Source organism: Pseudopipra pipra, chromosome 1 (assembly GCF_036250125.1).
Source record: "Pseudopipra pipra isolate bDixPip1 chromosome 1, bDixPip1.hap1, whole genome shotgun sequence".
Lineage (NCBI taxonomy): Eukaryota > Metazoa > Chordata > Aves > Passeriformes > Pipridae > Pseudopipra > Pseudopipra pipra.
In genome coordinates this window covers 99,957,389-99,983,089 of record NC_087549.1, presented here as the reverse complement: position 1 = coordinate 99,983,089, position 25,701 = coordinate 99,957,389, and the positions used below count along the sequence as shown (strand labels likewise).

Here is a 25,701-nt window from a genome sequence, read left to right as displayed (position 1 = left end):
TAGAGGCTGCTCTGTTTGCACGGGGCCAAGCCTTGAATGATACAAATGGACACATCTACACTGACTTCAGAGTAGACTTATACCAGCTGGAGATATGGCCTGGCATGTGCTCAAGTTCAAAGCCCTTGCTGTTTTACATTTTCTTTCCTTTTATTCCAAGTTAACCCTGAGCACAAGGCAACTTGTGGTTTGTCTGGCAGCAGTGCAGTGTTAACTTTTGGAGCAAATGAGTTGTGGGAAGTTGTGAACCAGGCTCTACATTGCTTGCATGTGTACCTGTGCATGGCAGTTGTACTGAGCAAGTGTGCTGATGAGTCCTGAGGTTTTTCAGGATGGTTTCATTCTTCACTGTGAAGGGAAAGGCACTTCAACCTGTGCAACTCATCTGCACCTTGGTTAATGTTGCCACACTTGTTGCTACAAAATCTCTGACATTTTCACTTAAATTCATTACCAGTAAGCAAGGCTCAGCACATCTGTCACCAGAAACAGAGCTGCCTTTCCTGCTAGAAAAAAAACTTTGACTCACACATGCATCCTCTGGTGGGATAAGTTTCTAATATAGTCTTAGTAACTTTCTAAGTATTCTCAATGTCTTTATTCCTGTTTTTCACTTTTATGTGGCTTGACTATGTTCTGTTAGTGCATCTTTAGGTAGAAAAGCTTTGCTATCTGTGAGGATTCATGCACAATAAGAGATCCTGGAATCTCCAGCATGAGCTCTGATATGCTCTGAGCCGTCCTGTTTTCCTCATCATGCACATGTGAATACTGAGATCTGAGCTGCCAGGTCAGGTAGAGTCATGAGCTGCAGAAGAGAACAGTCAGAAGATACTTTATGTAGAAAGAGTAGGATGTAAGGAGAACACAATGGGGTTGTGGGGCAGAGGTGGTGCTCAGTGGTCCTGTTCATGCGTGCTCTGCCTTGGTCAGAGGGCTCTCCTATGACTGTGGGCTAATAACCCATGTGGTATGATCTATTCAGGCATGTGCACACCGCTGGAAAAACATCTACTATGAGACAGAGTACATCTTGCCCCATGGCTTCTGCAACATCATTCCTCCCAACTTGCAGTCCAATGGGAGACAGCTCTTGCCCTGCTATGAAGGTAAGGATTGTGGGGCCGGGAGTGGGGCTTACCTTCCTTGCTACACTAACTGCTACAGTAACTCACTACTATTGATATTTTTTTTTTTTTTTTTGGTAATGTGTGGCTGCCCAGTGGCAGTTGGATTTTGGATGAAGTTGGGAGAGTAGCACAATGACTGAACGGACCCTGTGAGTGGTAAAGTGCATGGTTGCACTTTACTGGAGGAATAATAAGTTTTTGAGACAGCAGCTCTCTCCTAACGTAAATAATGAGAAGATATTGATCTGAGCTTGGCCTGTAATGCTTCACTGTGGCACAGAGTAAAAATTCTGAATTACATTGCAATCATGAACCAATTTGCCTATCATATAGAAACACTTTAATTTTTGCACTGTGATTTGTCAGGGGATTAGAAGACGGGGCAGGGGGAAGGCTTGCTTTGCTCACTTTGGGGTACTTCTGCAACAGTTTATACTAAATCGCTGCTGTGTTTTGGGTGCTATAAGGTCCCTGTTTGGATCCTCCAAAGGTCTGGGTGTGAGATAGATGCAGAGGGAGGGCTCCAGCTCTGAACCATGGCTGCGCCTCTTGGTTCTGCTCCAAATCCCATGTGGCAGTGTTTTAATTTCCCCCTCTCTGGTGCATGTGAGACTCTTGTATCGTGTTTCCTTTTTTAAAGACTTCAGGAGGCAGTGTCTTCTTGGCCAAGAGCAATTAACAAAACTAGATGCATGAGTGTATTGTTAGGTGGAAGATAGGCTGTCTCGTAAGATTTCTTGGCCTTGAGAGAAACATTTTGGGGAAAGCACCCACTTACTTTCTCCTTTCTGTCCTGGGCATCATCTTTCACTTCTTGATTGTAGCAGCTTGAGGAAGCATGGGTGTTTGGAGGACAAGATGTTCTTCTTGTGGACAAGAACTCTGATTTTATTTACTTATTTGCTTTTATCCATTTGCCCTCCTGTCCGAAGTTGGCAACAGCCAGCAGCACGCTTGCTGCTGACATTAATATGTGGGAGAAGGATAAGGCAGAGGATGTCCTGGAAAGTTTCTCTGCTGCTGGCGAGTCACCGTGTCCTAGCTGGGTGGCCTGTGAAGCCAGCTCTGTGACAGAACTCTGTCCTCTTCATACCCGCTCTTTCTTCTGAGGTGGCTCCTTACCTCCCTCTGGGCTTTGCCTGGGGATCTGACATTGCAAACCCACACACCTTTTGAAGATGGCATGCACTTGTGCATTGAGCATTTCCCATCCCTGAAATTGGTCATTATTTGATATATGAGAAGTTTTGAGGGTCTTCGCCCAGCCATGCCAACTGCTGGGCATCAGAGTACAAATAAGCTTTATAAGCCTTTCTGTTGTGAGCACCGTCCTACTGTATTTGTACTTCCCTGTCCCCCTGCCCTCCTTGTTACTGTCAGCAAAATCAGGATAAGGCCTCATGCTGGGGTCATACACTGCAAATCATCCAATATTAACTTTGTGGTTCATATACACACATGAGGATGCTGCTGGGGCTCCCTCCAAGCCTGTGTCACTGCTCCTGCACTACCTTAAACTTGTCTTTCCTGGAGCCGTGACAGGGAAGTGGTTTCTGGAAGAGACAAATGGCTTGTGTTTATCTGTGCGTCATGTCTTTGGAGTAAAACTGTTGTTAATCAGACAGGATATTTGCCAGGAATTGCTAGAAAATAGAAATGTGTGGGCCTAGTATGTGCAGAGCAGCCAGTGGAAAGTTGGCAGGGTTGGTGCAGTAAGATGCTGACTTAATTTCACTGCATGCTAAAGTGAAAATTGAAAGTTTGGGAGTGATTTCCACCCACCTCCTTCACCCCATCAGACATGAAATCACAGTGTCATGAGGGTTGTCTGCATTTGTTTCCTCCTGAATCTTTAAATTTCTATAAAACAAGCTCAAAGAGAGAGATAACTGTGGTGTGTCACACAGTTCATTGTTTAAGATTTGCTGTGAAATAAATTTGCAGTCATCCTTGTAACTTTTTTCCTTCATTTCCTGGAAGGAGCAGAAGAAATTTTCCTCCACTGACACTAAGGAACAGCCCAAAGCATCAAGTTTGAAGTGCTTCTACAGTGAGAGCCTCTGCGGCCATTGCTGGGAGGCTACCAGACCCATGGCTGCAAACCCTGCACTGGGACACGTGCCTTTGCTTGATGAGATTCCAGTGTCTTGCCATGTGCAAATAGGTGTAGACTGTAGCATGCTCACTTACAGAAGCCCTGTTGTTAGTGCCGCTAAGGCAGTAAGCCTGAACTGGCGGAGGGTACAGGCCAGCTGGGTGCGTATCAGTCTCCATCCATGGAGGAAATGGAAATTATTCTAACTAGATGGTAGTGGTGCAACAGCATAGTAGTCTCAGTCCATCTTATTCTTGTCTGGCTTCCCTGAAAGGATTGACAGAAGTCTAGAAGCAATTTAGAAAAAAATGAGATCAACAGCATGCCTAATAGTTAAATGCAATCTCTCTCAGTAGGAACTAATCTGGTTTAGATGAGCTGGATGTCATTTGTGGTATAGCTGACATATGGAGCCACAGTTTTCTAGTCAATGCTTTCAATTTGTTATTTTTCCCATAGTTTTAATGGCTTTCTAAAAAAGGAAGCTGCCTCTTCATTCCCCCAATGCTTTCAGTTTGCAAAGAAGGGTAACTGTGTGTACTCTGAGAGACAGTCCAGCTAATGGGGAGAGCTGGAGTGCTTTCCTCCTCCTCTGTGGTAAGAATTAGTGGTGGCAGTGGGGAAGACTGATGGTCTCTTTGGTTAGTAAATAAGGGCAACAGCACATGCTCACGTGCCTTGCTTCCAAAGGGATAAGTTCTCCCACAGAGTCCAAACCACTTTTGATTTTCTAGAAACCATCAAAACATCCCTGCTTTGTGGTGGAAATTCAGTATCACAATGCTATGTCAGACAGGTTATTACTGTTTCTTCGTAGAGTAGTGAAACACTAAGATAGGAGTGAAAAAGCTTTCAGTGCAAATGATACTATCATTTACATCTGTGAAGATGGTAGATACAGGATTTTATTGCACTCTGGAGCTTAACTTATATTATCGCATCAAAGTCTTAGAGACTCGCAAAGAGGTTTGTTCAGAGAAGTTGACGAGCATTGGCCTTCAGAATTAAACAACACCACACATCAAAGCTTATTCCTTTTATTTATGCATTGTTTTATCCAATTACTCCTTCCTCAGCCTCACTTCTCTTGTAACTTGAGATCATCCTGGCTACAAACCACTACCATCTTCTTCTCTTCATGGCACATCTTCAAAGTTGCACAGGCAGCAACCTCCTCCAAACTTACTGCTTTGCTGTCAGCTGTTGCTGCAGTGGTTTAGTGGCTTGCAGTCTCTGTAATCAGTGGTGCACAGCAGTTTGCAGTAGACAAGAAAGAACAATAAAGAAGTGTAGAAAAAAAAAATCTATCCATGACAGCAGTTATTGCCTGGGGCTACCTGGAAAATAATGAATCTAAACCTCATGCAAATGTTGCTGTTCAGGTGTGCAAAAGCTGTGAGCTGATACAATAACTGCACAATTTCCATCTAGTTGATTGCTTCACTTTATGGATTGTTGGATGGATGGCTGTGCCGTACGAGTGACAGGTTATCAGTACTATGCACTGAAGTGGAGGGGAGGTAGAAGCAATCTTTGTTTTCATCCATTTTGGGTTTATCCATTGCTTTTGAGAGACAGACTGGCCCTTGGGAGGAGACAGAAATCTGTGATACTGAGACACGACTGTCCAGGATGGATGTCTACTCTTGGCTGTGACCATGGGTGCATGGGTGGAAAGCAACCCCGCTTGAGTGTGGAGGCAGGCATATGCCACTGCAGATGGGAGTTAGGTGGGCTGACAAGGAGGAGTGATTTTGTGCTGAAAGGGTTAGGCTGGAATCCAGGAGCCCAGTGTCTGCCCATACTGGGCTGCTGGCTCCCTGGGGAGGACTGCGTCTGTCTTGATCCCCCCCAAAATGTGGTCCTGATCTCGTCTCTGTGTCAGTAGAGGTTTAAATTCTTAAACAGCCCCGATGTCTGAGGTGTTTGGGACTTTGCGCTTCCACTTGTAAAATGTCACTGTCCTTGGTAGTGAAGACTGAAGCAAAAAAGGCTTGAGTAATGGAAGAAAGCAAATGTCACCCCAGTCTTCCAAACAGGCAGCTGAGAAGGCATTCAGTATTTCAGCCTTCTCTGCAACCTCTGTTGCAAGGGTCCCTCTTTTCATACAGTAGTAGGCTCACATTTCCCTTAGTATCCTTTTGTTGTTGATGTGTTTGAAGAAACCTTTCTTGTTATCCTTGATGTTCTTCATCAGATTTAATTCCAAATGGGCCTTGGCCTGCCTCATTGCATTTCTGTATAGGAGTGGGAATCCTGCTGTAGCAAAGGCAGGGCCTTTAGGACATGCACAGAATTATTTTTCAGGAAATCCTAGAGGGATAAAGCTCCTCTCCTTGGCTTTCTGAATTAAAAAAATGTTCACATCAATAAAAAAATATTTTTTCCCCAGGCAAGGACTGTGGGGCTCTATGAGAGACTGCATGTGGAGAGCTAGCTATTCAAAGCCCTAGCGGTTTCTGAATAGCTATGGGCAAATATGGGCTTCAATTCTAAGTGGAATTGTTATCATGCATTCCCGCCCCAAAAGCCAACTGTGTTCTGGCCTTCCTGGTCGGCTGAGACACACATCTGCTTTGGCAGGACCCTGCCTTGGCCAAGGGCATTAGGCATTTGGATTGTAATTTGTGGATCAAGTCTCTGTTCTGCATGGTCTCTCCAACTGAACCTCACCCTGTGCAACTGGTATGACCTCAGCAAATTTCTGAAAATCTGAACATATGGTATTAGGAAGAGACTATATATAATATCAAAGGGAGAATGGGGGTGTGTGTATGTATGTCTACATACAGTGTTTTGAAAAAATTCTCTAAGAACATAGCAGTTCTTATAATTAATTCCTTTTGATCTTCAATAAGATAAAATTCAACTCAAAGGAACTTGCTTGATTCCAAGGAGGCAATTTGCTTATTGATTTCATTAAAATTTTTATCATTTAGCAGTGAGTTTTAATGGGGCTTTTAAAATAAGAAATATAAAAAAGTTTCACAATTATCACATTATATGGTAATTTTTTTTTTTTAATGATTGTAATACACAGGAAGTGGTAATATTATGGTAGATATTGGAAAATAATGCTCTGGAAAAAACCTCCAAAGGTTCTGATCCAGCTCTAAGTTTCAAATGCTCCTAAGCTGAAAGTGTTTGAATTAAGGCAGGGCAAAAAGTGATTTTCTTTTTTTCCTCTTTTCTCCTCCTCCTTGCCCTGAATTTAATGTATTTCTGAAAATAATTTTTTCCTCTTCATCAAAAAGATAAAAACCTTCCTCAGGTTTGACAGGGCAAACAATTGATATGTAAAATACAGAAACAAAACCTATAGGATGCTGGTGGGTTCCCTGTGAACTGGGAGCTTTGAGCAAGTGGCCATGAAAAATAGTAGATCTGAGCATCCGGCAAATGAAACTGTCGTTTGATCATGTAGAATCACAGTGCCCTTTCCTCACTCGCTGTCTTCTTCCTGGGGCTGGTGTCCTGAAACACTTGTCCACCAGAAATGTTTCTTGGGGCTTTGGTGACTGTCATTGTGGGGGAAGATCACTTTATTTCTCTGAGGTAGTAATGGACCTGTGGGTTAAACCTCCTAGTGCAGGGTCAGTCACACACAGACATGTGTATCACCTTTTGCTACCCCCTTTCCAGCTGGCAGATCTGTCTGCCACAGATGGAAGCCTCTTCTGATACACCTTTACTGGGGCGATGCTGCTGCTGTTATCGTGCTGCTGTGAAACTGCCTGTTTAGCATCTCCCTAGGCAGCACTCAGGCTATCTCTCCAGTTGGCCCCTTGCTTTGCCTGCCGATGTGGGTGAGTGTGCCGCATGGTGCATGTTGGTGGCAGATCCACTAATAAAACCTGAGAGCCCTGCATGCTGGTGTCTCTCCAGGCTGTGTGTATAGTGAGGCAGATGGCTCAGGTGGAGAGTGTGTGCTGTGCCAGGGATGACCACAGTTTGTTTTCTTCCCTTCTCCCATGCAGAGTACAAGAAGAAATATGGGGAGGAGCACGGTTCATGCCAGGCAGGGATCGCAGGCTTCTTCACCGAGGTGAGCAGAGGTGCATGCATTGGAAAGGGTAGGGGTTGGCGAGCAGCTCTTCCACTGCATGCCCTGGGGGGAGACCCCTGAGCATGGCTTGGACAGCGGGCTGAGTGCTGAGCATGGTCCCTTCCTGCCACCAAACACCCTTCTGCCTTGTCTGGCTTCCCAGGCATCTGCATCTTGCCCAGTGGTTCATACACTATGTGTATGTCTCTCAAGGCCTGTGGACAAGAATGTATGAATTGACTCCGGGAATGTTCTTATTGTGTACATCCCAAAATTTGCATGGAGCTATTTCTGTGTCTCTTGTTAACTCTTTACTGTAAGTGATGATGTACAACAGTCTTCCCTGAATCATTTTGTTTATGTATGTGTACCTGTGGGTAAATATAATGTGCATACATACAGAAGATAAACACTTTTTTTTCAGTTCTACTACAGTTCCTTGTTGCAAAAAGGTGGAGAAAAAACAGCATGGTCAAATATATGGTCCAGAGCTGTTCTAAATACCTGACCATATTCTTTCCTGGACAGAAGTCTATCAGCCATGTTTTAGTTATGTCAAGGATAAATTTGTCCCCTTATGTATGCATGATTTTTTTAGTCGATGTTTCAGGATTACAATTTTTTTGCCTTTTTTTTGGTTTTGGTTTTTGTTTTTTTTTTTTTTAGATTTTTGTTAAGAGCCTACACTCACTCCTGATTATATATGCACTGATTTGTGGAATGTGTTGTCCAGGCTGATACAAACAGAATAAAGGTCTTCTCTCTCAGAAATCTCCTTCTTCCATTTCAGTAAACTGGGATGGCAGGCAATGTTGCCACAGGGGCACTATCTGGTAATTGGATGTTCAGCTAGCAGCAGCTGTTTCCTGGCTTGTCTGCTCTGTCCATCCTGTTTCTGTTCCCATGCTTAAATCCTCCTTTGCTACCCTAGTTCAAAAGATATCTTTGAACTTTTATTGCTTCAGCCTGATGGCGGCAGGAAATGCAGATAAATGGCTTTTTGGGTCAAACAGGCAATCCCTTGCCATATATTCAGTGCTGTGGATGGTAGTTGTTCCCATCAGTAAACAATCCCTTGACCTCACGGGCAAGGCCGCTTACAAGGAAAAAGCTATTTCAAAGCACATCCTGCTCTTTAGTTGGGTTTGCAGTCCTATCCCTGCAGGAGAATCCCTTGTTTAACATTTCCCCCCCAGCTAGAACTGGTCACCCGAAGGGGACCTGGATGTGGTAGCATTTTCCCACAAGGATGGAGTCCACCCATGTCTTTACACTGAATGGAGATGTGAGGCAAAGCAGCTGTCCGTGTGTCTTTCGGGATGGAGAACTTACCTAGGCTTAATGCTCCTCAGGCTTAATTTGGTCTCTTGTTGGAGGTATTTAAAACCACATGCAGGAATAAAGTTTCCCTGCAAGGATGCTGGATGCTTTGGGGCAACATTTTCTGAATCTCTCTTGTGTACCTTAGCTTTTGACTCATATTGGATCAAACTTTGCCTGATTTCTACAGTCTTTTAAAATGATAAATCATGCTGGTTGTCTGTAATGAACCCAAGCCATTTTATGATTCTGTGATGATTCTATAGTCAGGTTGTCTCTCGAAGACCAGAGCACAGGCAAAATGTTCCAACTATGACATAATGTACACCCTGCTTGTTGAGCACATGGCATCTCTTTAGCTTCATAAATCAAAATCAAAAGCCAGCATCGGGACATGATCTGTAGCTGAGTGGTGCGTGTGGGTGGGCTGGAGTGCTTCTATCTTTGGAAAGGCAGCAGATGGAGAGATTTTTGGGACACCTATGTTAGCAGGGATAAGTTTGATGGTTAGTAAAACTGAGGAGGGTCTTCTGTTGCAGCAGAACAGCTGAGCAGAAGTGGACCATAAAAGGGCAATGTGTCTCTAGGGTGTATGCAGTGACCTCCATTTTTGGGAAGAAGGAATCTGTACACAGAATGAAGATTTTTATAGATGGACTTCTAATTGGTGTTTTAAGTAAATATCCTGTCCCTTCTCCATTAATGTGCAAAGCATGAATTTCTGTCCAGTTTTGGTTGTTATTTTTTCCTCCCATCCTTTCCCCCACACACTTCCATTTTTATTGTTTTAGGAGCTGGTCATCATGGGGGCACCAGGATCGTATTATTGGACAGGAACTGTCAAAGTACTGAATCTCACTGACAACACATATTACAAGCTGAATGATGATGCCGTGATAGCCAGGCGGTACACATACCTTGGTAAGCAGCTCTCAGGTGCTCACTGTGAGAAGAAGATAGTCCAACAACATATTTCAAGGCTTTGATGCTATAAAGTTGATACTGATTTTTTAACGGTGATGTAGAGTATTTTTATGAAAAGTGTGAAAGGAAGAACATCTGAATTAAAGTGTGTGGCAGTTTGAGCCACATTAGAAATCCAGAATCCAATTTCCAGGCTTCCCCCCACCCCTTCCCACAATTTATCCCAACACCGGAGAGAAACTTTCAGGCCAGAGGCTTCTATAGGGGGAAGGGGAAGTATATACATTTATTTACACAAATAAATACTATACAAACTAAAGGCAACTATACATATATATAGTATTACACTTCTATCAGTCCTTTAAGCCCCTCCCTTTAACTTTAGTCCGGGAAGAGCCTTTCAAGGCTGCTGGGTAACGCAGTCTTTCTCTCGTGGGAGTGTTCTGGGCCCCTGAACACTCCTTAACCAACCTTCAGCTGTTTGTTGCAGTCTTTCTCCTCACCAAGTCCAAGAAAGTAGCTTTGAGTCCTTTCTCCTCGGTCTGCTGTCTCCTCGGTCTAATTCTCTCTCAATCTCATACCTCGGTTCTGTAGGCTGCTGTAGTGTAGCTTATCAATGTACGTGTCCTGGAATGTTGATTTCTCCTTCAGGTTTTTGGCTGTCCTGTGTTTAAATCACGGCAGAGACATCCTCCGGGCCTCTCTCTTCAGTCCGTCTCCAATTTCGCCTGGGATTCCTTTCTCTGGCTCCGAGCTGTTTTGTCAGCAGCCCGTCCACTTGGTTCTGCTTCAATGCTGAGCCTTAAAATCCACCCCCCACCAGCCTCAATGCAGTGGGGAGGGGAAAAAGCCCCCTAGCCTTGGCCACAGGCAGCTTGGTCCAGTTATACACTGTCCCAAGCGTCCCGCAGCTGCGGGGGGGGGAAGAGGGCCTGGTCTCTTCCCTCTTACCTCAGGTGCTGTGAATCTCTTCCTTCACAGCACACACTCCAAATGCTGCCTCTAACTCTGGCCTAGGCAGAGTTGGGGGGCCACAGGGCTCCCCTTCCCCCCAGGAGGGGGAAAGAAGGAGCCCAGCCACCCCCTGGCCTTCTACACCTACACACAGCAGACACCAACAGAAAAAACACTGCCAGCAGCTTCAGGTGGCTGTGTATATATGATTTTTCAGCATAAGCGAACAACATGGAGGGTGATTGGCTCTCCAGGGAACACTGCCCTGGCACCCAATCACCTCTGAGCCCCCAACTCTCAGGGGGGGCCAATTTCAAACTATGACAAAGTGTTGCTTGTCTGGAAAGAAATATAAGCAAAGAAGCCTATGGAATATTACATTTTTCTTTCCTTGTTTTAAAAAAAAAACAGCTTTGCTGTTTTTGACTGATATAGAAAAGGCTTTTGAACTCAACAGCATGTTGGATTGTAGTGGGCTTCTTAACCTTTCTGCCTTTGCCCTGTGACAGGTAAATTATGTGTCATTAGTTAAACTGCCTGTCTGCTTACACATGCCTTTAAAATGGACTAATTACAGAATGTGTATTCCAGATACAAATTTATTTCAACAAAAATAACACTAAATGTGTCATTGTCAACAAAACGAAGTTGTGAAAGGTTTGGCTATAGGTACATCGTTAACTCAATTGGTTTTACTTGCTCTAAAACCAAATAATGTCCCTAAAATACTTAATTTAAAGATTTCTGCCTAATCTGCAGTGCCTAAGACTGTTGAGACTTAGAAGGCATTTCAAACAGTGATACTGTTTACAAACAGTTTGATACTGTTTGACTGAAGTCTGGCACTGACCTCCCATTTTCCGCTTAACCTTTAGTCTTTGAAAAAATACCACTTGCAAGGTACTACTAATGAAGGGTGTCTGTTTACCTATTTGCAGACATAAATAGATTTTGCCACTGATAGACAAGAGCATCACAATTTATGGCAGAAGAGCAAGGCAAATACAAGAGAGCCTTAGAAGGAAAGCTGCTCTACTCATCTTTATATATTATGTTATTATATATTTTTTTAATATATCAAATGAAGCTGAATCTTTGATCTTCTTTCAAATACGTTCTTTTTTCTTTGATTTCCCATTTTTCTTCTTGCCTAGACAAAAATCTTTTAAAGCCATTAACTTTGCTGGCCTCTTTGCCTCCTGTCCTCTGCTCTCCCCCCTATCAAAAAGGAACATAATTTTCCAAGCCTTCCTGGGCAGTGATTTTAGGCAAAGGAGGACACTTCTCTCTGGTCCTTGTGGGACTGTTGCTCTTTGACATGATATTTTCCCTGCGGTGATGTGGTCTCCTTTCTCTGGGTGTGCTTGTTCCTGTTTTACTGCTTCCCTCTATTGACTCGCCATTGGCAAACTGATCCCACTACCAGCTCCACATGTCCTTTGCTCATCTTCACACACAGCTTTCTTCTCAGCTTTTGCAAGAGCACTGGAGGGTGTACTGTCTCTTCCCATCCCCATGAGCTCTTGAGCAAAGTATTGGTGCATCCTGAGCAGAATAGTTGTTGAACACTATGTGCAGCCTGATAAGCATGATCCAGCTGGCTGACCTGTTTCTCTGGCTCTTTCCTTTCATGGTTATTTATTAATTTGTTGTTTCCTCTCCCACTCAGGATATGCGGTGACAGCAGGTCATTTCTCTCAGCCAAGTACCACTGACATTGTAGGAGGAGCTCCCCAGGATGGAGGCATTGGAAAGGTGTGTCTCTTTACCAAACAATAATGTGGTCAGATTCAACAGGGCAAAAAACGTAATACTGATGCAGTTTCAATATGTATGAGAAGCCAAGAGGTTTTTGTCTACATAGTAATTTTGAAGCACTGAGCAGGGGAGAGGTGAGGTAGTTTGATGAAGTCCTGAAATTTTCTTTACCTGTCCCTCCTGGTGCCTCAAATCCCTCACCCCTCTCTCCTCTCTTTCCCATCCAATCCTTACAATACCCATTTTAGTGAGACACAGACAATGTTTCTTTCATACTGCTTTTGTTTAGGATTTGTGACATTTAGGTATTACTTGAAGCTTTCCTAGAAATGAAAATGTTTTCTTCATACATTTGACTGTTTCAGTATTTACTTCAAGGTAACATCTAATAGCATGAAAAGGTACTTAGTAGGTACTTAGTTGATGTCATTTTTAAAACTTTGTAATACACTGAGGTTTCGTGGATTAGAATCTAGGTTTTTGCCAGCTGTACTTAGAAATCTTGGAGATAGTCTCTTAAGAAGGAAAGAAACAAAAAAGGTTTTCCTGTAGGCATATATATGTTCAATGTCCCAAAGATGAAAGCAAGTGTAAGGCTAGTTGGAAGTGGCTGGTGAGTTAGGCATGCCTGGTGTTCCTATGCTGAGCTGCTATTGGGGAAACAGGGTGAGAGTGAGCACTGTGACTCCTTAAACTCTTTTAAACTGCAGGTAGAAAAGTGGGAGTGAGGAGAGGGAGGGAAGGGATGTAAAGGATCTGCTTTTTTCCCCTCTTTGTTCAAAATCCAATCCTTTTGGGACTTGCTGCCACCATTTGCTTGAGCAGAGATGTCCTGCAGCCCCCTTCCATCTTCCTCCCTCTGGCTCTCCTGCTCTGTAGTCACATGAGTTGTACCTGAATCATAACAAGGAGCGAGAGGTCTTCAGTACCATCTTCAATACCAGAAACAATATTCTATTTAGGCAGATTGTTTTTCATGGTAACCATGTCCTGGGGGTAGCAGTGCGAGTGGGGAAAATGGGATAAAATTAGAGGATGAACTTGGTACGTATAGCTGATCTGGCGTGACTAGGACATACAGGATATAGCAGCATTGCAGTTGTTACTGAGAGGACATGCATGAGAAAGACATAGTTTCCTTATCCCAGGTGTTCTGTTATGGCTGCTGCAATGCACCTTCTTCCAACCTGTTTTCTCTGTGGAACAAATTTAATTTCTGTATTAGGAGAGACGAAAAAAAACCCAGCTGCTAACATGAGATCCATGAAAAAGCAACTGGCCTTGCAGTTTACAGACTGCTGCTCTAGTTGCAAAAGTTCATGTTATTCTCCCTCAGCATGGGATGTAGGTAGCAGGAACAAATAGCAAAGTGGCGGTAAGCAGTGCTGAGTACAGAACATTACAATGAGCAGTCCTGTTGTGCTTTCCACACCCTCTAAAAAGCTAATCCTTTCCACTTCCTTGATAGAAAGTGATTAGCATTGTTACACTTTTTCACTGAAAGTAGAGCCAGGATTCTTAATGAGACTTCGTCATTTCTCTGAAGTTACCAAAAGCATCATTATTAAGATTGAGTTTGGAGCTGTGACTGTTGGCAATGTGCTGTCACTGTTAAACTTGCCACTGCAAATGCTAGGAGTTGCTTATATAGAGAGTGATTGTCCAGTAAATCTGTGCTGTGTTCTTTGCTGGAAACAGCTTTGAACTGTCTCACCACCTATTAGTAACTCACCACGTGTTCAACAATGTCAAGTGCTTGGCTCCGCCATGTAGCCTTGAAAGTAAGGGATCCTCTGTCCTGCAAACTGTGAGCACCTGCTCGGAGGGAGCCTGTCAAATGCTGAAGGAATCTCAAAGGCTGATTTAGCCAGCCTTTATGATGAAGGGAATCCCCTTCTACAAGCCATGCATTTTACATCCTAAATTTTGGTACAAGATCTGTTCTTGAGCTTGTATTAACACTTTCATCCCCAAGGGTTCCTGATTAAACAGTTTCTCCTGTGGAAACGAGGAACGAGTAGGCTATGTTTGAACAGTTTTCTAATTTACAGGTTGTTTCAGATACAAGCAGTGGAAGTGCCTTGGGTAGTCTGATTGAGATTTCTTCTCTGACCTTTGCTGAAGCCTCGCAAAGTTTGCAGTGCAGTAATGCAGGAACATGGCCTTGAGAAGGGAACGCTGGATAAGGGAATGGGAACAGGGTTATACCTTCTCAGTTTTTTGCCCTGCTCATTTCCAGACAGTATGCAGATGCCATTTGTTTGAGAGTTAGAAAGTTGCTTTGCTAGGTGCTTTTAAATGCACACATGTGCACATACACACATGCATATGAAAAAAAGTAGGCAACAAGATAATATTCAAGCATTTGTTATGAGAAGAAGCCTGTGATTCATGAGCACAATGGGGAACTCTGGTTCATCTTTTAAAAGAAGACTAAAAAATAAAGTGGTTGTGAAGTTGGATCTTGGCAATAGCCATGGCCATGATCATAATTTAAATATTATTTAGAAAACACCAGTGCTGTACCATTATGTACTTCATAATTAGTATTGGTTAACATTTTTCTTTTTTCACCTTTCAGGTTTATATTTTTAGAACAGACAGACGATCAGGCTCTCTAATAAAGATTTTTCAGGCTTCAGGAAAAAAGGTGAGCATTTATATATGTGTATTTTCTGTTACGAGGTAGAGGGGGGGAAATAACGACAGAGTCATCGCAGAGTATCATTTTCATTTCAGTCATAAGTTGTCAAGCAAATCCTATTTCTTCTTATCCTCCCAGGACAGCTGAAGCTATTGTACAGGTCAGCTGTATGCCCTTTCTTCAGTAGCAGTCAGGACTGCAGTGTCTGCTCAATGCCCATGACTGAATTAGAAGGTCTTGAAAGTGTAATAGCAATTCTCTTTAGTCTTATGTAACTCTGAGACGTGGGACATGGGGCTCCAGGTGAGCAGAGATGCAGAGATTTCCTCTTAGTAGATTAGTAGTTACTGAGAGATGCTGGTAACTTGGAGTTTAATACACAAAGCCCCAACCTCTTTTTCTGTGTCCTGCTGTGACAGAAGGGATACGACAGTTATGCTATTTTGTGGAGGAGCGGCTCCACTGTCTCCACAGATGATGATTTCACTCTTCCCACCATGAATCAGGAATCAGTCCTGCATTCTGCTCTCAGGACTGCTGTCTTAAAGCTGAACTGCCCTCCCTCTCCGTGAAATTTAGTGCATGCCAGTGAGATCCAGCTCCCCCAGTGTGGTGTTATATTTGAATGGGGAACAGCTTGTGTTCTTCATCTGGGGGCTTGCTGGTGCTGTGTTGTAGGGCAAACAAAGTGGACAGTATGTCTAGCTATAGGTAACAACAACAACAACAACTGTCTTATTTGGTAATAACTCAGTGAGGAAATGATACCCCTTATCTGGGGTTGTCTATGTTCTTCTGGAAGGAGGGGAAGTACAGAAGAAAAAGATTACTGGTGGCTTCTGGCTCTAAGAAGACCTACCACCCTTAGAAATACCCGAAGTTGGGAGTGTTATCATATTTTGTTATTTTTTCCCAGCAAGACACAGTTGCAGTCTTTAAAAACTTGCCTGGAATAGTGGAAACCGCAAGGATGTGTAGGTGGGTGGTGTTACTTGTATTTTAGGGCCTCTCCAAAATTTTACTTTACCACACTAGCAGAATTACAGACGTCTTGAAAGGAAAAGACCTCTCAGTTCATCCAGGGCATCTGCTGTGTTTGATTGCATCCTGTTCATTTCTTTCCCTGTTGAGTTTTAAATGTTCCTAAGGATGTGCTTCTGGCTATTCCTCAGCCTAGTAAATAGAGCTATCAGGAAGTTTTGAGGTTTCAGCCAAAACCTCCCTTTTCAATTTAATTGCTTTACTCTTATATATAACTTAACTAATCAAGTATTTACATCCTTCAAGTACTTCTAGGCTGTCATCTCCTTCATCCCCATTAGCATCTTCTTCTACAAATTCTCTAAAATCCAAATGAGAATTTTATTTTAAAGAGAAGGCTGTGCTGAATCACCTTTTTTGTTGTTTGTTTGTTTGTTTTTTGGGGTTGACCTGCTCAGCAATGAGCACTGCCTGGAAATGAGCTGTCACAAAATGCTACATCCTTCCCAGTGGTGTGAAATTCATTATTCTGACGTTCTTGTTAGACAGACATTAACAGCAAGCCAGTTTTTTTCTTCCTTTTTTATTGATAGAGGCTGAACTAGGAAATCTAATGGAGACAGGAAAAAAGAAAATGCAAGACCTTGTTACAAATGTTAAATATGCAAACTTCAGGTTCTTACAGCACTGTGAACTCACCCATGCTGCAGACATACCATGTTGCAGTTAAGTAAATAATATCCTTTCACTGAAAACTTCCTGAATTCATAGTGAAATGCTTTTCATAACTTTTGTTCTTTACTCATGAGAAATTTCTTTAAAAACCTTAGTGGATTAAAAAAATAAACAAATACAAATCCCCAAGGGAACCTCTGCTACAAAATAACTGGATTCAAATGATGTTTGAGGTCTGACCTTAGACCCACACAAGCACAAAAATCTGAATTAACAAACCGAAAGGCTGTCCTTCACTCACCCCCTCCTGATATATTTAGCAACTTTTAAATCTTACGGACTGCATAGAATAGAGTTGCTGCTGCCCATCTTCTGGCATACCCAATAGCTGTGGCTCATGCATGTAAACTTAGAGGTATGGAAGGCAGTAGGTCAGAGATCTGCAGTGAGGAATGTAAAAGCATTCAAGAAATGTGGTTTGTTTTTTTGAACCTAAATAATGATTTCTTTAACCTCAGTGTTTCCTGCTTGATAAACAGCTCTCAATTTCAAGTAAGAAGTGGTATCTTTCCCATTTTCCTGTGGAAGCTGCTTTTAATTTTGAGACTATGGTTTGTAGTTGGTTTCAAAGAGTATGCCTTGTGTTACTTGGGCAGGAGCGGATGAAATAAGGGTGAAATATCATTCTTGCTTTTGATTTCCTTCTTCCGTTTAATGTTTTTTGAAATTTGTAATGTGGATGCTGGTTGGGAGAAGGTTAGCAATAAATGTTCACCCATATAAAAAAAACATGGAATGAAATTAATTTATTTCCTAATTTTAAGCACTTAAGTTTATCAAGCAATAATAAGTGGAGATTAAAAGTTACTTAGGTTTGTTGTGTATCAGCTGAAAAGCTTTTATTGAAAGTCTTGTTTCTGTATCAACTCACCTACCTGTACATGAGAGGAAAGGATATGATCAAGGCCCACAACTAGTATTCTTTGATGGTGACTGATACAAATACATACAACTAGAACAAGGAAAGATAGTCCACAATCAAGAGTCAATTCTAGATACCTGTTTTCATGGATACCCTGCCTCTTGCCTACTTTTCTTGTTTCCTTTTGTTATTTCTTTAAGATATCCACAGAACATCTGTGGCACTGGGCATGAATAATCACTGTCTGTGTCTGGTTTGGGAAACTCATTTCACCCCTTCCTAGTTTTAAGCATTTGACAAGAGAAAGCTAGTCTGAGAAAGCTCTTTAAGTGTCTCACTTAAGCATGACCCAGGTTATAACTTCTGTTTGTAGAATATCCAGGATGCACTGTTATAGTAAAGTGTTTTAATTCCTGCCAGAATTATTCCCAAAGCTTTCTCTGTAGGAGTGCTTGTGAGTGATAAAGCAGCAAGTCATCATGTGAAATTAAAAGAATAACCAAAACAAAAGCCACGCCTATATGATTTCCTCCTGAGTGTGGGCAGATACTGAATGCTTTGTTGTGACTCAACTTGGTTACAGATGGGCTCTTACTTTGGCTCCTCCTTATGTGCAGTTGATCTGAATTCTGATGGGTTGTCAGACCTGCTGGTTGGAGCACCTATGTTTTCTGAGATCAGAGATGAGGGTCAAGTCACAGTCTATATCAACAGAGGAAACGTGAGTATGTACAGGAGATGACTTGGTAAGGGATGAGGGCATGGATCTCGGGCAAGGTAATGCTTGTATTGTTCCAGCACTGCACTGTGAAACTCGATGTCTCAAATAAATGGGGCTCTGAATGTCTCTGGCAGAGCATGAAGTCACAGGAAGACTCATCTGGTATGGTTTCCCAGACACCAGCCCACATTCATCACAGATCTGTAATATTTCGAGGAGGTCTGAGAAAGTGTCTGGTTTTATGTTGAAACTTGGTGACATTTGTGACTTTTTGTGAAATTGCTGCCCAAACCAATTCAGAGTCAGTAGCTTTGACTGAGTTTCCTTTGTGTTTTAGGTGGTCACTAAGACCTAGAACACAATTTAGAACACAAGTGTCTGGGGATTGAGGAAGAGAAACCAGAGATTGAATTCATTTTACTTGTGTATTATGGCCCATATTTAAACTTCAGGGGAAGTTCTTACCAGCTGGTACCAGTGGATTTCACCTGACCTATCAACAATCTTGGAAAAGTCTGAACTTTCTTGCATTGGCAAACCAAGACCATTGATAAGTTGTATGTAGAGGAAAACAATGGTTTTTAATATACTATTAAATACTTAATATTCGGGTCCCAAAGCTGCTGTCTCAAAGGAGAAGTTGTTATGGACTAAAATTAAATTGTTTGGCTTCATCAGCATTTTGTGAACTTTAAGTTTGTTTATGCTGGACTTAAAATTCACCAGAAGTCCAAGTGTTTAGGAGACTTTACAGATGCTTTTGGTGTAATTTTATTTTCTATTATCACTCCTTTAAACAAGCTTTACTTTTTCAGTTTTATCCATGGGAGGTTCCACCTTTTATGTTGCAGTGTTGCTGCTGGGTCCTCAGGATTGGGTCCAGAATGCCAAAAAGATAATAGCCAACATTTCCTGCTCACAGTGAGAGCATACACGAATTAATTTTTATCTTCTATAGAATAGTCAAGAAGCTAGTATGAGTTTCTTATACTCCTGCACCAAGAATTACTTGCACGAGCAATGGATTGCAGGATTGTGGATTTTATTTTGGGTTTTGGACATTTGAAACTTTTTTTCATTCTGCAATCACCATTACTTAACAGGTTGTTGCAGAGGATCAGAGAAAACTGCATTATAAAACAAGCATGCACAGTGATGTTACTTTTAAAATGGTTATGTTTTGCCCTTTCCTGTGAGGACTGCAAAGAATTTAGTCGCACATACAGGCCTGCCTGTCTCCTCTCTGTTGTGTTTTGTTTTCATTATGTGGGATTTTCTTGAAGTCAGCAACTCCCCATAGCCAAGTAAAAGATTTTATTACATGTTCCAGAGGGTAGTTTATTCTTATTCACAAAGGAAACAAAACCAAAACAAAACAACCTTGAGGTGGGTACAGACTTGGATTATGTAACTTAATTTTGTTTTCTTGTGGAAATATTCCTTTCCCCTTGAGAGAAGACTCAAGAAGCTAAAGCTTATGTATCTGACCAGAAGGTGGGTGGGCAAGAAATACCAGAGCCATATAAGGCTTCTCACGGCATAGGAATACAAAACTACTTAATTCTGAACTTTTCTCTGTCTCTTTATTTCATTAAGTCTCTTTCCTTATTCTTAATTTCAGAAGGCCTTTTGAGGACTTTGCTTTAATGCTTTTGTCCTATACTCAAAATGTTTTCAAATTCAACTGTCAAATGTTCTTTGCTTAGGGGAAAATACTCCTTAACTCACTGAGTTTAGCTGAATAAGTCTGGACTGAGGATTTCACTCCTCAGATGTAATCTTCCAGTAGCAAGCTCTGGGCTGTTATGTTTTAGGCATCTGGAAACTTTCATGGGTTCACCAATCCCTGTGACTGCATTTAGTTACATCTCTGAGTTACTGTTTAGTTAATTTAGCATTTTAGTTATATCAGCCATGGACTCTTTCTGCCTTTCTCCCCTGTCCCCTTGAAAACTAAAACCCAGAAGGTTTAAAACTCAAATAAATTAGATATCTAGACCCCAGGTAACCTGAGTACAACGCAGGAGAGAGGCAGGCTGCAGCTCTGCCCCAGGTACTTCCCACAGCACAAGGGCATCTTGCATGGGGAAGGCTTACCTCGCCTGGGAATTGCACCATTTCCCTGACTCTGTTTTATTTCTTGCTTGCTAGGGAGTGCTGGAAGAGCAGCTCATCCTGGATGGTGACAGCGCTTATAATGCACACTTTGGGGAGACCATAGCCACCCTTGGTGACATTGATGATGATGGCTTCCCAGGTCAGTGTAATTTCCTTCATGGCCGTTTCTCTGTCAGTGCCAGCAAAGCTGTGCCATGCAGCACCGTCAGTCTTGCATGGCTCGGTGCTGCGTGGCATCCATTGCTCCTCCAGATCTGACCAGCACCTGGGTTCAAACTAAGGATAAATGAATGTACTTATGTAGGATTTGTGTGCTAAAGCCTTTTGTAGGTGACTGTTCTTGATGTCAGTTTAGTCCATGTCTATGCAGGTCACACCTCAATCTCATTAATTGCTTTGCTTTCCATGCTGTTGTATTTTCTTCTTTTCCTATGTGGTTTATAAAAGGGTTAAGATACCCACAGGCCAGAGAAAGCAGAAACCTGTCTGACTTCTTTTTTCTTTCCCATTTCCTTGTGTTTTCAAGCCTTTCTGGTTTTGTTGACATAGTCTCATTTCTTATCATGTAGTGTAATTAAGAAGTAGCTTCTCGCTCCTGATAGAATGTACTCTATTAATTTCTCTCCTCTTCTTTGTTCTCCCTGTACTCCTTTCTCAGGCCTCTCAGCATGAGGCCCACGCTGTGATAGCAATAGGTGAGTGCAAAGTTTTGATGCTGGCACCTTTTCTGCCCTGGTTTCTGGCAGTGCAGATTAAGGACTTCTAAACAAAGGCTAGCTTAGTCAGTGTATGCCTGGATTTATTTCTTTCAGGCCACTCAGGGCACAGTATCCCATTAAGCCTAACTCAGCCCTGTTGCAGGTTGCCCTCACCAATGGTGGACATGCTGTTCCTCTCTATTTGGACATACGTTTGTGTGTTCTTGCTGCTGCTTGTAGGTCAGTTGTGATGGTGAGACTGCAGAAGGAGTTGAATCAGTTCATGGATATGAAGCAATTGAGAAAAGCTTAATTTTAGTAGCCACATAGTCACTAGATCCAACTAGAAGTGAAGAACAGGAGGTGGGATCATGCTTTCTACAAGAGTTTGCAGTTAAATTGGATCAAATGTACTTTGAAAGTGGACCCTCAGCAGCCTTTTTCTCTTCTTGCCTATCCATTTAATATACCCAGCCTCTTTGTGAAGCCTTGGATTTTCAGCCAGCCTTAATGTAGTGCTGCAGTAAATATTTTGCCAATCTTGTCCTAGTTCGCAAAGCTGATGTTCCCATGGGTTGGAGATTTTGTCATGAAAGGTTTCTAAATTAACTTTTTGAGTATGGTTGCTGGTTAATAAACACACATTTTCATAACAGCACATGTTTCTAATTAATCTCATTCTGTGAAACATAGCCACATACACGTACAAATTCATATACGTTTCTGTGGTTTTTAAGTTTATCTTAACATGAGCTCTTAAATAAATCAAACAAATTCCTTCTACGTAGGTTCGCATGAGCTGCTGATCATCTTTGTCATGGGGAACTGTTTTGCTATGGATAGCTGCATTCTAAAACTGGGAAAAAGTAGTGGGATGGACTGTGAAATGTTTATAATCCGTACTGTTTTACAGATGTTGCCATTGGAGCACCTAAGGAGGATAACTACGTAGGAGCAGTGTACATTTACCATGGGGATTCCAATGGTATTATACCTCAATACTCTATGGTATGTGACACTACCATTTACGATACCTTTCTGAAGTCACTTTCCCAAGGCCTGAAGAAATAAACCATACTTAGGAGTTCCTAAGTTCCTTGTCATCACTCAACATCCTTTTCTCAGTCTTGATTTGAAGGTGGCTTCTCCCAGAGTTTGTCTATATCTATGCTGGAGGGTAAAATTATGTCAGTCAGGAGGTATTTTTCACTCTCTTTTGTTATAGCTGTCAGCTATATCTTCTTGAAGCAAAGTCTTAGGGACTGAGTGTCAGTTTTTAGAGATAGTACTGATGCAGAGGAGAAAAGGAAACCCTGGAGAGGTTAAGCACAGAAATTATGGAGAGGCCCGTGGGGAGTTGTGGGGTTGCACTTTCTTCCTGTAGAAGCAGACTTTGTGAGAAGGAAGAGATACTAAGTGTTCTTTTGTGCCTTACAGAAGCCTCTTTACCCACCTTGTTGACCTTCTTGCATTCTGACAGTATATCACAAGGCCTTTCTTGGGAGCCGTTCCCCTGACTCCCTTATTATGAAGTCAAACCTTGTCTGGGATATGCTATACCATCTTGTGCAGGGATGACATAGTACAATTTAGCTGCTGTAGCCAGGCAGTAGAGATGATAAATTTATGCTCATGCTGCCCAACATGTGTCCGCTAGTCTCTCTCTAGCACATTTCTTTGTTCAGAGAGCCTGAATCTTCCCTCCCTCTGTGTGTTTGAAGTTCTGGTTGTTTTGTTTTGTTGCTGGGTGGGATCCTTCACAGTAAATAAATTTAAGCAGAATTAAAGAGTTTAGTGGTTGTATTGGAGGTTCTTTTAACAGACCATAAAAGTTTAGTTCTTCTTCCTTTTCCCATGTATGTGGCATGCACTGCTTTTAAGAAAAAAAGGAAGTGAAGTGACTCTTTAGTACATTTTAGAAGTATTCTTAATGTGTGGCATGTGGTGGATTCTGCCCATTTTTTGTCAAGAGTCACTGTTTCGGAGTCACTTCTCTGGCTGTTGAAAATCTTAGAGCTTTCAAGCTCTTGCTGAAAAGGATGGGGGTTTTTTTGGGTTTTTTTTGGTCATTCATGGGAAAATGTTACATTTTTCAAGGAGGACAGATCATCAGGGTGGGAAACAAAACATCCTGTTTGTGATCTCTCCCTCCCCACTGGAACAAGGCCAGCAGACAGCACATGCGTCTCCATTTGGTCAGTGGGAAAACACCCAGCTTGAGAGGGTGGCAGGGTACAGTTGTTGACCCTTGATACCATTCCTATGGTTGTTCCATGTCCTGAGGCAGCCAAGAGGGCACCACTTACAGGCAGTATCTCTGTGCGAGTGATTTCCCAGTGTCTGCTGCAGGGCACTGGGCAGACCACCAGTTCATGTCCTGCATGCAACCAAAACTGTGTAACAGCTTCAGCTCTCTGCCTACCTGTCCTGAATTTGAACCCAGAGGTGAAAGACTTTTTGTATCTTATTGCTATATAGCTGATCCATCTCAATGCTGTGGATTTCCTTTTTTAAATAAGCTGTGAGAGGTGGAGGGAGGGGACCCTGCAGGGTGTATATCTTCACCCTTTTCATTTTGTTAGCTCTTCCCTCCCAGTCCTGCCTTTCGCTTTCCCAGTTGTCATCATTTAAATTGCTGATCCGTGTAGTTCTTTGTACCTTCAGCAGCTTCAGTGGCTGCTATTAGCAGAAGCAGCTTAATTGGCTTTGTGCCCTGCTGTTTTCATTCATGGTCGTTAAAAGCATTATACCTTTGCCTTCTAGGCTGTAAGAGCCACAGATGTCTTCTGAAGTGTTTGCAGGTGGGATTTACCACCCTAACTGGGACCCCTAAAAATGCGAAGCAAGTGTAATGTAGGTATTCCAGTTGTCAGTGTTATCTACCCACAAGTAGGATCACTGGTTTCCCATTATACTAACTGTCAGGATATCTTTCTTCCCTTCAACTTATATTTTTTCCATAAATTTCCTACCTGACTTCTTGTCCAATATTACATTCTTTTATGGGAGGGCCGGGAAAAGTTGGTTGCATGTCACAAGTTGTGAAGCACCACCAACAGCTTCGAAATTACTTCATGGGACAGGTTTCCTCTGTCTGTAACTTCTGCAATCAGAAGTTGATTTGAGTTCAGGTCTTGCATTGGTGGCCCAGCATAATGAATGAAAGCTGAGAGAGTTCTGATTGCATTCTTAGAAAAGGAAATTTTGATATATTAATTTGCTTCAGACAAAGGCATTTACAGTGCAAAGAATTTAGAGAAAGTTTTTGTGTTAGTAATTAGAAAACAAAACTATGTTAGAAGTTGGGGAGGCAGAAATGAGATACAACTTCCAAACTGACAGAAAATACTCCATAATATCTGATGGAAACTGGAATTTCCAAGTGGGATGAAAATGAATCATTTTGACTTTGAGTGTACTGGCAACCTTCGTGAAAAGAAATGGTTGTGTGGAATTTTCTGTTTCAATTAATCATTAATTTTGTTAAAATGCTTCTTGAAACTTCTATTCAGAGAAACTAAGGTAATGCAAAAAAAAAATCCACAAAAAATTAATCTCTTGAGTGCAGTTAAATTTTCTCCTTCTGCAGAAATCTGTTTGATGTGTTCTTTATTTTGCTTGGGTCTGCATGAGGATTGTTATGCAGGTGTGTTTTTTAATCCAAGTCAATGCTGGCCTCCTACTAGCCCAGAGTAGAAGGACTTCCTGCAGTTGACAGCCTTCCTGTTCAGGGCTGCATCAGTGAAGTGTGAGACTGCAGGTGTGCGGCACTTCCAGCCCATGGAGAAGAGACCCAATGACCATGAAAATCATGCTTGAAGATTTTCTTTTGTTTGGCGTGTTTTTTTAGAGGATTCTGTGTGTTACTGACTGATTTCACTCGTGTTATTTCCGCTACAGAAGCTGTCTGGGCAAACAATAAACCCAAAGCTGCGTATGTTTGGCCAGTCCATATCAGGGGGAGTTGATATGGATAGCAATGGTTATCCAGGTACGTATGCTACTCTGGCAGCAGGAGCATGGGGAAAATACAGCAGTAGGCCTAGAAAATAGCAGAGCTAGGTTGTTTCCAGGTTGCTGGTCCCTGCCATTGCAGATGGTCAATGAAGCTGAGCTGCTTTTTCCCTTTCTCTTCTGCTACTACAAGCTCCTGATAAAAATTCTAGGCAATTACTTAATTCAGGTATTTTGGCAGTTACAGCAATTGAAGATTCAGTATCTAACCAAGGTTGTAAGTTTCTTGAAACTGCTCAGTCAGGATGGCAGTCTTAAAATAACCCAAAAAGTAGACAATAATATAATAATGTTAATAAAAATCAAACAACGAAGCAGAGGTGAAGTAACATTACAGACCTAATCCTCCAGTTATAATACATATGACATAATGGTATTTGAAGGGGCAAACTGGCTAAGTCAGAAAAACATGCTCTGTAGTCTGGCAACTGATTTGAAAGAACTGAATTCTATGCCTCCTTTATAACTGTCTCAATGTTACAAAAATTTCAGATATGACTGTTGGAGCCTTCTTGTCAGACAGTGTGGTACTTCTGAGGTGAGATGACTGTATTTTTCACTCACTGTTGTCTTCTTTTTCTTTGCTTTCTGTTTATGTCTTATGTGGTCTTAAGCCCAACTGATTAACCACTCAAGTTTCCTCCCTAGTTTGTTGTGGCCAGAAGAAAACTAGGTTACTGTATAAGCAAAACCTTAGACATG

At 42.1% G+C, this 25,701-nt stretch overlaps 1 protein-coding gene across 5 annotated transcripts in view; it reads left to right on the top strand.

Annotated features, from left to right (window-relative positions):
- Positions 1-25,701, top strand: part of ITGA9 (integrin subunit alpha 9) — a 226,393-nt gene that overhangs the window by 14,833 nt on the left and 185,859 nt on the right. For 4 of the 5 annotated variants that reach the window (XM_064667569.1, XM_064667536.1, XM_064667545.1 and 1 more), the window contains exons 4-13: positions 986-1,109; positions 7,203-7,270; positions 9,382-9,511; positions 12,138-12,223; positions 14,808-14,876; positions 18,032-18,169; positions 20,321-20,426; positions 21,899-21,993; positions 24,886-24,976; positions 25,492-25,537. In XM_064667569.1, the coding sequence (XP_064523639.1) occupies positions 986-1,109; positions 7,203-7,270; positions 9,382-9,511; positions 12,138-12,223; positions 14,808-14,876; positions 18,032-18,169; positions 20,321-20,426; positions 21,899-21,993; positions 24,886-24,976; positions 25,492-25,537 (953 nt within the window). The remainder of the gene's footprint in view (positions 1-985; positions 1,110-7,202; positions 7,271-9,381; positions 9,512-12,137; positions 12,224-14,807; positions 14,877-18,031; positions 18,170-20,320; positions 20,427-21,898; positions 21,994-24,885; positions 24,977-25,491; positions 25,538-25,701) is intronic. The other variant, XM_064667551.1, reaches the window with a different exon arrangement.